This window comes from Phocoena sinus, chromosome 16, assembly GCF_008692025.1.
Source record: "Phocoena sinus isolate mPhoSin1 chromosome 16, mPhoSin1.pri, whole genome shotgun sequence".
In the NCBI taxonomy this organism is placed as follows: domain Eukaryota; kingdom Metazoa; phylum Chordata; class Mammalia; order Artiodactyla; family Phocoenidae; genus Phocoena; species Phocoena sinus.
The window spans coordinates 72,950,012-72,967,939 of record NC_045778.1 but is presented as its reverse complement, the minus strand read 5'-3'; the positions used below and the strand labels follow the sequence as shown (position 1 = coordinate 72,967,939).

General features: G+C 35.4%; 1 protein-coding gene across 5 annotated transcripts in view; it reads left to right on the top strand.

The window, feature by feature from the left end:
- CACUL1 (CDK2 associated cullin domain 1) overlaps window positions 1–17,928 on the top strand; it is a 74,995-nt gene that overhangs the window by 39,626 nt on the left and 17,441 nt on the right. For 3 of the 5 annotated variants that reach the window (XR_004346081.1, XR_004346082.1, XM_032607407.1), the window contains exons 4-7: window positions 6,686–6,781; window positions 11,541–11,643; window positions 13,641–13,730; window positions 17,309–17,447. Coding sequence is in view for 3 of the 5 variants with exons in the window: in XM_032607407.1 (XP_032463298.1) it covers window positions 6,686–6,781; window positions 11,541–11,643; window positions 13,641–13,730; window positions 17,309–17,447 (428 nt within the window). In the remaining 2 variants the exon portion in view is untranslated. The remainder of the gene's footprint in view (window positions 1–6,685; window positions 6,782–11,540; window positions 11,644–13,640; window positions 13,731–17,308; window positions 17,448–17,928) is intronic. The other 2 variants (XM_032607408.1, XM_032607406.1) reach the window with 2 other exon arrangements.

Below are 17,928 nucleotides of genomic sequence, written 5' to 3'. Positions count from 1 at the left end.
CATCATTAACAAGCCCTTCAGGTGACTTGGAGAGCAGCATTCTTTGAAATTCACTGGCCTAGGCAAATGTACCATAGTTCCCGAAACTGGTCTCTCTCAAGCAACTAGTGGTGTCATTTTTTGTTTAAATGTAAGACTGTATTGTTTATTTATTTATTTATTTATTTTTTTTGCGGTATGCGGGCCTCTCACTGTTGTGGCCTCTCCCATTGCGGAGCACAGGCTCCGGACGCGCAGGCCCAGTGGCCATGGCGCATGGGCCCAGCAGCTCCGCGGCATGTGGGATCTTCCCGGACCGGGACACGAACCAGTGTCCCCTGCATCGGCAGGCGGACTCCCAACCACTGCGCCACCAGGGAAGCCCAAGACTGTATTGTTGCTGAAGACACGCAACACATTTGCACCACTGAAGTGCTAATCTGGAGTAGAAGTACCATGCAAACCTGGATAATGCAGACAGCAGAGCTTGGTTTTAAGCACCTAATGAAGAGGGACTGATGAAGTAGACAATGGTGGGGCCATTCATTACAATCACGTTGTTGAAATACATTTGGTCTGTGAGGTGTCAATGATATATATAGCTGAGTGATAATAGCAGATTCCAAAATAATTCCATATTTGTTATAAAACATACACACAGAAGAACAGAAGAAAATGTTGATGGTAGTTATCTACCATTCTTGGTAGTGGTTGTTTTCCTATAATTGCATTTTTAATTTTAAAAATTTCAGTGAACATGTATTACTTCCACAAAGATATATGTTAGTGGCCTTGTTATGTTTATTAGATCCCTCCTTCCCATCTTTTCTTCCTCCTTACCTCATTATAACATATGAAAGTCATTTCTTTATTTAAAGACAACTACAACGTTTTTGTGAACATAAAAGCAAATATTCTTGAATTTTTTTCATGTTTCATTTTGGTGGGATGGGGATAGGGCGTAGATAGAAGAGGAGGGATATAATTATGAAACTGTGGAACTTATTTCTATTTTACATCTGCAATGTCCACTTTGGTTACCATTTAGTCACATGTAACTTTAAAATTAAAATGACATAAAAGTTCACTTTCTTAGTTTGTTTTATTAAATACATTTCAAGTGCTCAGTAGTCACACATGACTAGCGGCTGCCATATTGGACAGTGCAGGTATAGGACGTTTCCATCACAGGAAGTTCTGTTGGGCAGTACTGACCTAGACCATAGTATATTTGTCTGTTGGCTAGTAAAATTATTTAAACAAGTCATGCTGTTCTAAAAATTAATATATGTCTAATTAGAGTAACTGACCAAGCTTTCTTATCTAGCTTTCAAAATTAAAGATAACTAAGGAATATACTTAGTAAGCAAATATATATATATATGTGTGTGTATGTATATATATTTTTAAGGGATATTTAGCAGATTGGTTCTATAAAACTCTTAAGTACCAAAATTATTTTGTTTTTATATGATGATACATGATTATCATCTAATTCTACTTCTTTTAAACTTAATTTTTCTTTAAAATTACTCTCTACAAAATAGCATCTGTATGAAGTAATTCATTGCAACATCTTGTGGTAATAAAAGATTAGCAACAAGCTATCAAATGGGGGACTGGTTAAATAAACAGTACATTCAAACATTGTACTTAAAAGAAGAGATTTCTTTCAGAAGTGGTTTGAGGACCTCTAAGGGCCCCTGAAATCTTTTCAGCGGGTCTGTGAAATCAAAACTGTTTTTCTAATACTACTAAGATCTTATTTTCCCTTTTCACTCTGTGGCTGTTTGGTCTGATGGTGCAAAAGCAATGGTGGGTAAAACCGCTTGGTGCCTTAGCATCTTCACTTCTACAAACTCACGGCAGAAAACAAAAGCATTTCACTTAAGAATGTCCTAGATGAAGCAGTGAAAAATATTAATTTTATTGAATTGTGACTTTGCATATACTTAGAAAAATATTCTTTGTGAAGAAATGGGAAGCTGTATACTAAAGTAACAGTGATTGTTTTGAAAAATAGCACTTCTGTGGTTATATGAGTTTTGAGCTAAACTAGCTATTAAGCTAGTGTTTTCCCTATAAAACATTCCTTTTATTTGAAAGAATGACTGACAAACTATGGTTATTTAGACTGGTGTTTAACAGACATTTTCTGAAAAATGAAAGAAGTGTGTCACTTCAAGGAAAACAACTGACGGTATTTGTTGCCAATGAGAAAATTTGAGCTTTGAAGTGAAAATTAGAATTTTGGAAAACCTGTATCTACAACGATGATCTTGATAACATCCCAGTACTTAAAAAGACTTTTCTGATGAGATAGACGATGATAACTTTTTTTGATGTTGTATAGTGAAATGTGTCAACATTTAGATCTACATAACTCAGTGAGTCAGTATTTTTCAAATGACAGGTTTGTAATGCTATAAGATGTATCTGTAAAAGACCCATTCAAAGTAGAAGATAGAGCAATGGGTTTTAATGTAATAGAGTATCAAGAATTCATTGATAGTTTCAGATTTCATATCCCAACTAACCTTTAAGAAACTACCACTTGTCAAGTTTCAGAGAAAAATATCTACAATTATTTGAAAAAGCTATTAAAATATGCCTTCCTTTTCTGACTACCTATCTGTGTGAAGGTAGATTTTCTTCATTTACTTTAGCCAAAGCATCACATCACAACTGATTCAGTACAGAAGCAGATATGAGAATCCAGCTGTCTTCTATTAAGCCACTCTCAAGAGACTTACAAAACTGTAAAAACAATACCACTCTTCTTACTAATTTTTTTGGGGGAAAATATAGTTATTTACATACAACTTAGTTTATAATATAAAATATTTAACTGTATTTTAACATTAAAATTGTTAAAATGTGATGAGCTTATTGTCATTTTAGAATATATTAATACATAGTTTTAAAACCCAGTTTTAGTTTCTAATATGGTAAATACTAATAGATACAACCTACATTATAAATAAAAGCTTTTTGGAATTTCCAGTTATTTTTAAGAGTATAAAGGGTTCCTGATATCAAAATGTTTGAGAAACACTAGAATAAAACAGTCTCCAAGCTACATAGTTAGGAAAAGTGCAGATCAGTATGATTGTAAGTTAGCATTTGTGTGAAAAAGGATATGAATGGGATTCTTATTTTTTTGTATATATGTAAAATTCTTCTGGAAGGTTATAAAGGAATTAAGTGTTGGTTTGTTCAATGCGGAAGGAATGAAAGGTAAATTCTTTACTCTAAACCCTTTTGAACTAATTTGAATTTTAAACCAGATGGATGAATTACTGATTTAAAAAAGAAGAAGAAATTAAAACATTCCTACCAGCTATATTACAAATTTCAGGGAATCTAAGTCTGTTATGAGAAGTTGGAGCATGTTTGGAGTAATGGTTATTTTTCTGGCCAATTGCTTTTTCTTATTTTATTTGAGAAGAAAATGAAGCTTGCTTATTTTAGGGGTAAAAAATTTCATTTAATGTCCAATCCAAATACATTCATGGTGAAATTATGTAAATCAAATAGGTAGCAATTTCCACAATGGGACCCAAAGTATACTGAACTGAAGTTTTAAGGAGGAACAATTCGATTAGTTTTGTTACTAACAGGTATTTCTAGGTTTCTAGTAAAGAGCATGGATTTATTTTAGAAGACTATTATAATTTGTAGTCTGTCATTTAAGAGGTTTTGAATAAGTGCTGTATGTAATGTGGAAGTAAAAAAGCTAAGTAAACGTTCTGACATTTGATTCAGTACAAAAAGTACTTTTTAATACTCATAACCTTTGTGGCTTTGGGAAGTCTTGAAAAGAATAACTAAGGAATTCAATTTTATTTATTCTGTCTGCTATGAAGTGTGGCTTTTGATCAATGTTCATACTTTTAACTTTTAGATAAAGTATCCTTTTATGAAAAAGGAAAATCATTTTAATGCAAAAACTCTTCAGATTTTCTTTTTTCATATCATACTTAAAATTTATTTCTTTGAATATTGAAATATCATTTCCAGAGTTCTTCAAAGCAGTTTAGAGAAAGATATTACATGTGATTCTGTTCGTTATAGTGAAGTTTGCCCATAATGTGGAACTATTTTCCCCAATTTTTTTAGTTAACAAAGAATGCCTTTAATAATGTTAATAGGTTTTTCTGAAGTATTAAACAAATAGGTAGTTAATTCCTAAAGGAGTTTACTCTTGCTACTTGCATGTGCATGTGTAATAGTTGACATTTTTCTAAGCACACGTTATTTTCTTTGATTATCAGCACATCTTGGAAATAGCACAATTAGTGTTTTTCTTATTTTTTATATGTATGGAAATTGAAATTCAGAGGGCTAAATGAATTGTCATATAACCTTGTTAAATGATAAAATAGCAATTTAGATTTAAGCAAGGCTAGATTAGATTTAAACAATTTTAGATTTAAGCAAGACTGTCCTAAGTACAAAAAAAAAGCACTTATCTATACCTACTATGCTCGGGTTCTGTGGTCTGCACTAGAGATATAAAGATAAGACACAGATCTTGCCCTCTAGGGGCTGAAAGTTTAGTGACAGAGACTACCCAGTGGAGAAGTGAGTAAGTGTGGTGGTGCCCTGTTGAAGGGCCGTATATCTCAGTTTCGAGGAAGTGAAACAGATCTTGAAGGATGAGTAGGAGAAGTTAGCCAGGGTGAATCTGGTTGAGGGTGGTGATAAAAGGTGTCAGGTAGAAGATACAGTGAAGGAGGCCTAAGCAGCACACGGACATTGTTTGGGAACTGTTAGTAGTTCCATGTGAGGACTGTGCTGGGCTACATGGGAGAATGAGCAGGATGTGAAAGCAGAGAGGTAGATAGCGGCCTAAACTGGAAGTCTGAACTTTCTTCTAAAAGTTTCAGGGTGCTAAAACTTGATTATAAATAGTTGGAAGGACTGAGTTTGAATAAGGTTAGAGTCTTAATTCTTGGGCTTATTAGCTGTAGGACTGTAATCAGTTGACCAAATATTTCTGAGCCCCAGTTGCCTCAGATGTTAAATGGAAATAACGTTCAATTTATTGCAGTAGGAGGACTAAGAAAAATAAATGTTTAAAAAAAAAAAGCACCAAGCGTGCACCAAACCTGTATGTAAGAACTCAGTAATGAATTAAAAGTAAGGACAGCTCACTGCACATATCTAAGCTTCTAAGTAGAACTGAAAAAAATGAATTAAATTTTATTTTAAAATATTATTGGACTATTTGGACATTTCTAAAACAGCTTAGCTGAAATGGTTTTATAATTTCAATGTTTAAATTTAATATTTAGGAGTCTTTCAACGTGGTGTTTCTTTATATACTTGTTTGAAAGCCAGACTTTGTGTATATGATGTGGTTGTCAGATGATGAGACTGTCATGAGATAGCCCTTGTGTAGAATCAGTTTTGTTTGTGTGATGTTTTGTGCCATGCCCATTCCCCCAACTCCCTGGCCCAGGAATGAATTCATAGCTGGAAGACCTGGATCTGTCGTTCTAATTTTAGGCAAATCCTTGCCCATTTGTGTGTTTCTTCAACATTAAAATGGTACTTAATTAATTTAGCTTTAGGGAATAAAATGAAATAGTACATGGATACATTTTTGTAAAACACAGTATCTTAGTCTGCTTGGGCTGCCATAACAAAATACTAGAGACTGAGTGGTTTAAACAACAGAAATTTATTTCTCACCATTCTGGAGGCTGGGAAGTCCAAGATTAAGGTGTCAGCTGATTTGGTTCCTGATGAGAGCTCTCTTCCTGGCTTGTAGACAGCCATCCTCTTGCAGTGTGCTCACATGGCCTTTCCTCTGAGTATGCTTTGGGGGAGGGGAGGGAGAGGAAGGGGAAAAGAATGAGCCTCTTGGTGTCTTTTCTCATAAGGATACTAATCCTGTAGGATAAGGGCTCTACTCTTAAGACCTCATTTAGCCTTAATTACTTCCTTACTCTAAATAGAGCTGCACTGGTTAGGGTTTTAACACAGGGATTTGTGTGTGGGGACACACACACTCACATTCATTCCACAACGTGCAGTTAAATTGGAAGTGTTCTCTTTTGATGGCTTTATGACATGGTGTTTGGTAACAATGAGTTAAATGCCAGTCATGTATTATATTTATTTTAACTGCTCTCCAGAGCTGCAGATGTATATGGACCATTTGAGTCCTGCTTTCTAGCCAATAGGTTTATAATTGGCTAGCTACAGGAGTGGTACAACCAAGTTAGTATCAACTTAGAATATTCCTGTGCCTAAGGTAATTCTAACATGTCAACAGCCATTCTCATAGTATATTAAGCCTATATCACTTCCTTGAATTTCCCCCCCGTTGCAAGCCCAAATATAGTTTGATTCCCATAGTAAATGTCCATAGTTTAGTGGTGATTTAAAAAATCATATCATTTATCTTAAGTGTAAATTCACCTTTTTACTTGTTAACAGAGCAAAGCCTTTTAACTGACATGGGAAGGTTACACACATTTTAAAGGCAGCTAAATCAAACCTCAGTTTTGCATAGCAGATATTGGAATAGAGATAGAAATCTTAACTAAACTTCAGGATATAAGCCTCCTCTTTTTCTTTATTGTGAATTTCAGTGTGAACTTTGATTGAGTTCTAAGTCTGTTTGCATTTTAGATTGTGCCGGAAGATCTTTATACCTGGTTTCCTGGAATGATCACATTTATGTTCTTTTTCACAGGCCAGCCCTCCAGATCTCTATATTGAAAGATTTAATATAGCTCTTGGACAGTATATGGGAGCATTGCAGAGCATTGTGCCTCTTTTCATATATATGGTAAGTTAGAGTTGTTTCCCCTTTCCAAATACCCCTGTTTATTGGTCTAAGTGCAGACAGATGCAGAAAGTTAAGCATATTCTGTTTTTCTTTTACTATGTATTATGTTAGAAATGGAAATTAATCTATTTCAGCAATGTTCATAGTGTTGGCATAGAAGACTTATTTAGCCTTTCACTGTTTCAAAATTTCATAAATACCATTGCTGAAACAGACAGTTAGGCATTAATAATCAGCAGTCACCCAATTAACATTTTGTTTCTGCCATATGGAAGATACAGTGCTTGGAAAATAAAGATATATCAGAAAGATTTCTTACCTTCAGAAAATAGAGAGTTAAGACATGTATCTAAAAACATGATGTATAATAAATGCCAAGGAAGTAACTCTATAAAAAGTAGAACAGTAAAGTTTGCTTTCATTCTGTTAATCTCTTTCACTTGGAAAATTATGCCATGAGTACGTCTTGTAGTCTGTTGACGTTGTTGAAGTGTCCCCGCCCTGTCCCCCACCCCCCCACCCCCACCTTTTAAATATATAAAGCTATAGGATCTTAATGTTAGTGTTCCTGTTGAATGGGAAGAGCCCTTAGAAACCATTGTCCCACTTTCTCTTTGTTGATTAGATTAGGGAATGGGTTCTTTAGGTTGATCCTACAACCTAAACCTAGAGAATGGGTTGTAGCCTAGAGATAAACTGTGTGTAATACCAATCTTCAAAATGATTTATTCTCCATAAGATATGCTTTACTGAAAAAAACAGAACATTGGGAGGAATCTGTGTTATCAGTGGGAGACTACTATTTAAATAATTTATGGAGGATATTTACTGTAGAAAAATACGCAGTTAAAAATAATGACATGTCAAAAACCCTGCAGAAAGTAGGCATAGAGGGAACTTTCCTCAACATAATAAAGGCCATATATGACAAACCCACAGCCAACATCGTCCTCAATGGTGAAAAACTGAAAGCATTTCCACTAAGATCAGGAACAAGACAAGGTTGCCCACTCTCACCACTCTTATTCAACATAGTTTTGGAAGTTTTAGCCACAGCAATCAGAGAAGAAAAGGAAATAAAAGGAATCCAAATTGGAAAAGAAGTAAAGCTGTCACTGTTTGCAGATGACATGATACTATACATAGAGAATCCTAAAGATGCTACCAGAAAACTATTAGAGCTAATCAATGAATCTGGTAAAGTAGCAGGATACAAAATTAATGCACAGAAATCTCTGGCATTCCTATACACTAATGATGAAAAATCTGAAAGTGAAATCAAGAAAACACTCCCATTTACCATTGCAACAAAAACAATAAAATATCTAGGAATAAACCTACCTAAGGAGACAAAAGACCTGTATGCAGAAAATTATAAGACACTGATGAAAGAAATTAAAGATGATACAAATAGATGGAGAGATATACCATGTTCTTGGGTAGGAAGAATCAACATTGTGAAAATGACTCTACTACCCAAAGCAATCTACACATTCAATGCAATCCCTGTCAAACTACCACTGGCATATTTCACAGAACTAGAACAAAAAAATTCACAGTTTGTATGGAAACACAAAAGACCCCGAATAGCCAAAGCAATCTTGAGAATGAAAAATGGAGCTGGAGGAATCAGGCTCCCTGACTTGAGACTATTACAAAGCTACAGTAATCAAGACAGTATGGTACTGGCACAGGAAGAGAAAGATAGATCAATGGAACAGGATAGAAAGCCCAGAGATAAACCCACGCACATATGGTCACCTTATCTTTGATAAAGGAGGCAGGAATGTACAGTGGAGAAAGGACAGCCTCTTCAATAAGTGCTGCTGGGAAAACTGGACAGGTACATGTAAAAGTATGAGATTAGATCACTCCCTAACACCATACACAAAAATAGGCTCAAAATGGATTAAAGAATTAAATGTGAGGCCAGAAACTATCAAACTCTTAGAGGAAAACATAGGCAGAACACTCTATGACATAAATCACAGCAAGATCCTTTTTGATCCACCTCCTAGAGCAATGGAAATAAAAACAAAAATAAACAAATGGGACCTAATGAAGCTTCAAAGCTTTTGCACAGCAAAGGAAACCACAAACAAGACCAAAAGACAACCCTCATAATGGGAGAAAATATTTGCAAATGAAGCAACTGACAAAGGATTAATCTCCAAAATTTATAAGCAGCTCATGCAGCTCAATAACAAACAACCCAATCCAAAAATGGGCAGAAGACCTAAATAGACATTTCTCCAAAGAAGATATACAGACTGCCAACAAACACATGAAAGAATGCTCAACATCATTAATCATTAGAGAAATGCAAATCAAAACTACAATGAGATATCATCTCACACCAGTCAGAATGGCCATCCTCAAAAAATCTAGAAACAATAAATGCTGGAGAGGGTGTGGAGAAAAGGGAACACTCTTGCACTGCTGGTGGGAATGTGAATTGGTACAGCCACTATGGAGAACAGTATGGAGGTTCCTTAAAAAACTACAAATGGAACTACCATATGACCCAGCAATCCCGCTACTGGGCATATACCCTGGGAAAACCATAATTCAAAAAGAGTCATGTACAAAAATGTTCATTGCAGCTCTATTTACAATAGCCCAGAGATGGAAACAACCTAAGTGTCCATCATCGGATGAATGGATAAAGAAGATGTGGCACATATATACGACGGAATATTACTCAGCCATAAAAAGAAACGAAATTGAGCTATTTGTAATGAGGTGGATAGACCTAGAGTCTGTCATACAGAGTGAAGTAAGTAAGAAAGAGAAAGACAAATACCATATGCTAACACATATATATGGAGTTTAAGAGAGAAAAAAAAATGTCATGAAGAACCTAGGGGTAAGACAGGAATAAAGACACAGACCTACTGGAGAATGAACTTGAGGATATGGGGAGGGGCAAGGGTGAGCTGTGACAAAGCGAGAGAGTGGCATGGACATATATACACTACCAAATGTAAAATAGATAGCTAGTGGGAAGCAGCCGCATAGCACAGGGAGATCAGCTCGGTGCTTTGTGACCACCTAGAGGGGTGGGATAAGGAGGGTGGGAGGGAGGGAGACGCAAGAGGGAAGAGATATGGGAACATATGTATATGTACAACTGATTCACTTTGTTATAAAGCAGAAACTAACACACCATTAAATAAATTAATTAATTAATTAAATCCACTCATGCTGCAAAAAAAAAATAATGACATGTCTGTATGTTATTTTGGAGAGAATCTTTTCAACATACAATGTTAGGTGAAAAAGCAAGATGTAAAGCAGTGTGTGTTATATTTCATTAGCAAGTGTTTTCTTCTTCATTTTAGAGGAAAAAAAAGCATATCCAAAAAAATGTAAGAACATTTTAGAAAGAATATACAAAAGTTTTCACAGTGCATAATGGGGCCTTTGGGAATGTGACAGAAGGTCTGCTTGGGAGACTCCTTTTTATTGCATACCCTTTTGCGTGGTTTTATTTTGTAATTAATGTGCATGTTATATATATATATATTTGGCTGCATTGGGTCTTCATTGCTGCACGTGGGCTTTCTCTAGTTGCGGTGAGAGGGGGCTACTCTTCATTGTGGTGCCTGGGCTTCTCATTGCAGTGGCTTCTCTTGTTGTGGAGCACGTGCTGTAGGCGCATGGGCTCAGTAGTTGCAGCACATGGGCTCTAGGGCGCGGGCTCAATAGTTGTGATTCACGGGCTTAGTTGCTCTACGGCATGTGGGATCTTCCCAGACCACGAAATGAACCTGTGTCCCCTGCATTGGCAAGCAGATTCTTAACCACTGCACCACCAGGGAAGTCCCTTATGATTTTTTTAGAGAGAAAAAAACATGTTAAGAATTGAGAGAATCAGTGAGCCAACTTATTGACATTCATTCCTCTTTGTATTTTCCACTCCTGTGCATTGAGTTAACATTTAAACATGAACAAATTCAATCTTTTTTACCTGCCAATCATTCTAATTAGGATGCTTTTGGCTGCAAGAAACAGAAAACCTGATTCAAAGTGATTTGTAAATGAGAAAGGTATTATCTCTTGTAATAAAACTTCAGAAATACGGCAGTTTCTGGGTTGGTTGAATCCGTGGTTCAACAATGTTACCAAAGTCTCAGGTTGTTTTTTGTCTCTTTGCTTTACACATCTGTTTCATCTTGTTCTCCTCATGATTGTAAGATGATTTTTACTCAAGCCTAGGTTTCCCTTAGTCTGGTTGGGTTACCTTGGATCACTTGTCTACCTTTGAACCAAAGACCATCCATCCCTAAGGAATGCCATAAGCTGAATGACTTAGACTAATCATTAAAGTGAAATGTAGGGGAGTCAACCAGTGCATGCCCACTGCATGCTTTCAGCCTAGATCATTGATAAATAGGGTACCTTTCACTAGTGTTTCCTGGTGTTGCCTTTAGCTGATGATGTAGTCATTTAAAAGGGCATATTAAGTGCCTGTCATACAATATGGTCCATTGAATCCCTGTCTAGTTAATGTTGAGTATCTTCCCGTGTTCTTTTGTATGCATTTATAGCATTTTATCTTTATGTGCTATGAACCCCATGCTAGGAAGACTATAACTAATAGTGGCAGGGCTTTTGTTTTCTGATGTTGGGTTTTTATGTTTTAATTGATGCCTTTATGAATTGTTTCCTAAAATAATTTATTTTTTAGTGCTTCAGTTCATTAGACTAATCATTTCTCTCTAATTGATGCACTGAAAAATAACATTTTCTTTTTCAGAATAAGTTTTACATCGAAACCAAGCTTAACAGAGACTTAAAAGATGACCTTATAAAGCTGTTTACGGAACATGTTGCAGAAAAGCACATTTACAGCCTAATGCGTAAGTAATTAATCTTACGGGGATGACATAACAGTAGCAGTGTTTTGGGGTTTTTTTTTTTAATCAAAGAGCATTGGCATCTAAACCCCAATGTTAATGTCTTCTGAATCTTGTAGTGATCATAAAGCCCAATTCTATACAGAGAGACACTGAGGAATTGAAAATGTGACATGAAGATCACCCAGTGAGCTGGGAGCAGCCAGGTCATTGGACACTGCCTTCATATCTGGCATGATACTTGCTGCCTTTTTTTTTCTCTGACATTGGGGGAAATATTAAGGAGTTCACCCGTAACTTTGTTACCGGTAATTCTAGAAGGAGTGTAATGTTAATATCTTTGAAATGGTAGTACAGTATCCTCTCAGTTTACTTATTTGTACTAAAAAAAAAGGTAGATGACAATTAAGCTTTTGAGAAAGTAAATCATAAGCTAAATAAAGCGTATGAGAATTAAACATATGTAAAGTACCTAGCACCTGTTAAATGCTCAATAAGTATTTTCTTCCCTCTCTCAAGCTACTTCTCCCTCAAATTCCCATTTTCTTTTCCTTAAAAGGGGAGTTCAACTGGAAAATTTTACTTTTAAAGACTTTTCCTACAATGAATTTTAAGTGGAGAGGATTTTAGTGAAATATTATACCTTCTTAACCTTACCTTTTGTTACTGAATGTGATTATTTTCAGTTAATTCATCCCAAATTAATTTATGTACATTTTACGTATAACTTAACCTGTGAATTTATCATTTCCTTATAGCTATCAAATTTGACATAGGTGGTTATAGTTATGTAGAAGTTGTTTGCAAATGTATATATTTGACCACATAATGAATGTGTGATTGAACATAAAGAGTTAGTGGAAACAACACTTACTGAAAACCAAACAATCGGTCAAAAAGTAGGAGGAAGATGGATTAATAGAGATAGACGCTGGGTTTGGGGTACATGTTGAAATTAGAGAGAACCTTGAGTAGACTAGCCTCTAAGAACTTAAAATTTAGAATTTCAATTTTTAAACATGACATTTTAAAATATGATTTTTCTGCATTGCCTAGCATTGCAAATGTAATTCACGTTGCATGTTTGAAACTACAGAAATCATTGCTGGCCAAGTGAGATGGTGTTTCCATTTTTTAAAAGGTGGGGATAGAAGAAAACAACTTATATAATTTTACAAGCTGGCTTAGATGAAAATTATGCCAAGTTTCATGGGTATTTGGTTAGTAAATTACAGTTCTTTGAGAGATGAATTAAAAATGAGCTGTTTTGAGTCAGTAGTATCTGTCATATTCATTAAATGATGGAGTTCGTTTATATATGCTTTGTCTAGAGGAAGTATTTGTATCCATTTAACATATTTTAATAATATTTTTGTGTGACCATAGATAACCTAAAAGAAAACTGACTCTGTTGTCATGTTTAGTCAGCGTCACATGGTTAGACAGTGTGATCTCTTGCCTTTACCTTTAGTAAGAAAAAGTACCTGCAGTTGTAGCATTTGGGAAAGTGAGTTTCTGACTCTGATCTCAGTTACTAGAATTACTAATAACATGTCTTTCAGAAAAATTCCAAGAGCCTCATATATGGGTGATTTGGGGGAAAGGGAAATGATTGAGGGAGTTAGAGAATATTTCATTCCCCAAATGTAAATCTTTTGAATCGTGAAGTTAATGGGAAGTATTTATAGCTCACTCACTAAGTACCATGAATACTGTTGCTTTTAGAAAGCTTTACTTATTTTCAGAACCTCCATCAATTGAATCATTTCTGTTCGTGTTTCAACAGATACGCACATATCTACTTGTTAGATTGAGCCTCTACTGCACTGGATTTAAAAAAAAAAATCTTTAGTGTACAACTACTTGGTTTGCCCTCTTGGGCTGTTCTTTTCTTGCCCTTGTTTACCCTTCAGTCTTTGGGAGAAATAGTGATAGAAAGTGAAACCTTGACAATCAATAAAGTGTTGTATCATTTTTATAACCCATTTACTCTATTTCAGCTTTACTTTTAGAAGCCCAGTCAACACCATTTCAGGTCACACCTTCAACTATGGCAAATATTGTGAAAGGCCTGTACACTCTCAGACCAGGTAAACATTCATCATTTCTTTAGGGGTTGGACTTGTTTGTTTGTTTATGGCACTTCCAGCCCTATCTGCGAGAGGATAGTGTTTCTTTGTATTTTCTGAGGTCTAATGGTATTTGGATTTGTTATAGCAAAAAAATTGAGTATATACTCATCGTTGTGAAATGTAAACTCAGGACCTCACTTGGAAATCTTTCTATGCTAGTGAAAACCAACTAGTTTGGGGAATACAAAAATAGTTTGTAGGAGACACTTTAGATAAAGTCGAATCTTATGTCTGGCATTAATCTCTTTTTTTGTTGTGAGGTTCTTCTTTACTTCTACCCCACATTGCAAATATGCACGGGCATATACAGTCACAACTCCATCTTGTTAGGCCTATTATATAACTTACAAGGAATCTAGAAGTGTTGGTAAAGTTACAGTCATTTCATAAGGATAGTTTGAGGAGAAAGATAGAATAGCAGAACCAAAAATCAAAGATCACTGTATTCAAAGGCATGGTTTGTAAATTATCTTAACGTATCTGTCTTGTAATAAAAACATTGTGGGACTTCCCTGGTGGTGCAATGGTTGGGAATCCGCCTGCCAGTGCAGGGGACACGGGTTTGAGCCCTGGTCCAGGAAGATTCCACATGCCGCAGAGCAACTGGGCACTTGTGCCACAACTACTGAGCCTGCATTCTAGAGCCTGCGAGCCACAACTACTGAGCCCTCATGCCACAATTACTGAAGCCCACGCACCTAGAGCCTGTGCTCCGCAACAAGAGAGGCCACCGCAATGAGAAGCCCGCTCACTGCAATGAAGAGTAGCCCCTGCTCGACGCAACTAGAGAAAAGCCCGCACACAGCAGTGAAGACCCAATGCAGCCAAAAATAAATAAGTTAAAAAAAAAAAAAAAAAACATTGTGAATTTAAAGGACTCTCAAGATGCTTTTGTATGTATCTTTCTGTTTTTAACCCAGAGCCTCAAACTTAGCATAGTTGTCTAGCCAATTAAAAAATGTCCATAGGAGAGAGATTGTAGAAGTTCAGGGTAGAAAATCATTTTTCAGTGTAGAAACTTAAGGTTTGCTTTTTTGACAGCAATTATCTTTTTATGAAATTCTTTTGTCATTTGAGGATTGAATGAAATAAAACGTGATCTAAAGAGCTTAACATAGTACCTGATAACCTAATGAGCATGCTAATATTAACTGTTGTTACTACTATTCAGTTGGGTCCAGTGGTTATTTTATTTTAATTAATTGATGTCTGAATAGTTTACTTAATTTAAAAGATATATCAGAATTTAGCTTGCTAAAATGGAAACCAGTTTAAAACTGATACTAGGGGTAGACTGATACCCAGAAGTACCGTCTTTCTCAGGCTACTTTCAGCAGTTAGTGACTTCTAGAGTAGTCAAATGTAATGTTACTTAAATTTGGATCAGTTCTTGCTCTATTCGTCATAATTTTTAGACAAATTATTCCTATAAAGTAATTATTTATATAAAGTAGCAAAAAGGTTGCATGTGTCCAATAAACTGATATATTTCTTTTTCCAGTTGCTTAGAATTTTGAATTTCATTTTACTAAATGTGATGAAAATAGCTCATGAGTTTTTCTTTTAGTGCTGGGTTATGAATGATTTTTTTCTTTTTCTTTTGGAAGACATCCAAATACAGTATGACAGATTTCTAAATTCTCCCTCCCAAGCGGGCAGCTTTATCAGCTCTGGGTTTTATCATAAGTAACAAAATTGCAGAATAAAACTAGTCATTAAGGGTAAAAAAACTTATAGATGCTTCTTTATCTAAATGCTATTTTTATCCAGGTTTGAGCTCTTGTAATAGGTTTCATACTACTTGTGAGGAGAATTCTGTATTTGAGAACTGTCCTTATGAAAAGGTGAATTTTATCACAGACTAACCTTTTGCTGTCCTAGCTGTTTTCTGAGATACTATTAAACATATTTTGACATTTACTTGTCTTGCCCGGGCCCATTGTGTTCCTAGTTTGTTAAAGCAGATTTATTCACCTGACAGATTATGGTTAAACTATTTTAAAAGTTGAATTTTAAATGTAAAAGTTTCTTTCATTGCAGTAGTTCTTAAGTGCTGATTTTTATATAATGAATGCATCTGAATCACCCAAAAAAGTTTGTTAAACTGTAGGTTCCTGGGCCCTAATCCTTGGAGGTTCTGATAACATCTATTATTTAGATGTGTTTCTACCTAGTCTTTAGAAGCTCAGTCTAGGAATAGTTCCCATCATCCCATGCTGCACTTCTTCATTTAATACATGCACTTTTCATTGTTTCTTTATCTTTATTTTAATGATTGCCTGGTGTTCCATAAAATGTCAGACTGGTTTGACTCCTTGCCAACTCTGACTGATGGGTTAGTGGTTCCCCAGGGCACTGAGTTGAAACTCTTTCTAAAGCCATATTTGAACTGAGCTTGAAGGAGGGACACTATTGAGAACATTTTGACATGAATTTGTACAAAGGGTGAGTGGATTGGCCTTGGTGGTGTTTGTGGTGTTGGTTTTTTTTTTTCCCCCATCTCTAATTTAGCTATTCTTTTGGGCATTTTTTTTTTAAATTTGCCAGTGACCCAGCATTGCATAGCATTAAATGTGTTTTTTTCAGATTTAGAATTATTTACTTAGATTACAGTTTTTTAAATGAGCATGCTGGATTAAATAGAGCATTGACATTTTATGGGTTTATATATATATATATATATATATACAGCCAAGATGTTTTCCAAAAGATAAAATTTGAAAGGGCTCGATTAAAAGAATCCAAAAGGGTATAGAGATGGGCAGTATTTATATTTAGTGCTCACTGAGTAGGGGAAGAGTATCTGATCTGTTAAAACGCTTTATAATAAAGATACGAATTTATCTTTGTCATGTCTGATGCACATATTTTCCTTAGACTTCTCTTTGTCTTTTTATTTTGTTGAATGTTTATTTTTCTGTAGGTTATTCTGTTGATCTTTTATCTTTTCCTTAATAATTTGATAACCATTTAATTCTGTTTTCTTTCACTGTTACATATGTTTAATTTGCTGTAATTTAATGTGAGTCAAAGTAGGTTTATATTTTTAAAGTACTTACCAGTTATCTCTTCCATCTCCCTCCGCATTTTTGAGGTACTTTTTTTATATGTCTGCTTACTACCATATGTACTATTCTATTCTTAGGCCAGTGTATTGTTTTAATTAATGCTTTATAGGGCTAAGTATTTCCACCAAATCCCTTCCCTCCAAGTCCCCTCCTGCTCAGAACTCTTTGGTTATTTCATTCATGTTTTCTTCCATATTTAGAATTTTTGATAAGTTTCCTTCAAAAATTCTCTAGGGATTTTTGTTAATGTTGTTAAATCATAAAAAATATAAAAATACCCACTTTCTGTAAATTCTATTTAGAAAGGAAACTTAGCCTCTTTATCAGAAGGGGTTGCACTAGTTTTTTTCCCCATTTTAAGTTTGGTTTAATACATAATCTTGTTCTTTGGGAAGAAAACTTTCCCTTTTCTACTTAATTTAATTTGTCTATACGATCTCCTTAATGAATCTTTTCCTTCCCTCACAGAGTGGGTTCAGATGGCTCCGACTCTATTTTCTAAATTTATTCCAAACATTCTCCCTCGTGCAGTGGAGTCTGAACTTTCTGAATATGCTGCTCAAGATCAGAAACTTCAAAGAGAACTTATACAGAATGGTTTTACAAGGCAAGTTTTCTTTTCCTTTTGTGACAAAGTATGTCCATTTCCTTTGGCTTGGCAGGGGAGGGTTGCCAGCATTCTTAGAATGGGAGACGGCTGTTCGAGAGTCAAGGTGGTGTTGCTGGGAGAGGTAGTGAGCTCCCTTCGGTGGAAGTGCTGAAGCTGGGTTTTGATTTTATGGGAGCTGCTCTTCACTTAAGTGGAGTTTGAAGAAGGGATTTCTCATTGGGTGGGCAGTTAGGCTGGACAGCCTCCAAAGAGCTCTCCCAACTTTCATCCGCTTATACTAGTTTTGAATATTTGGAAAAACCTTGTAGAAATTTTATGATCAGTTATAATGTACGTTTATGACTAAACTAGCAAATGATTTTATGACTAAACTAACAAATGATATTGTAACTAAACTGGTAAAGAGCCTTCAGATTCTGTTTTCATATTTCCATTTTTCCCCTAAATTCTAGTTGTTTCTTCTTAAAAAGTAGGTTAT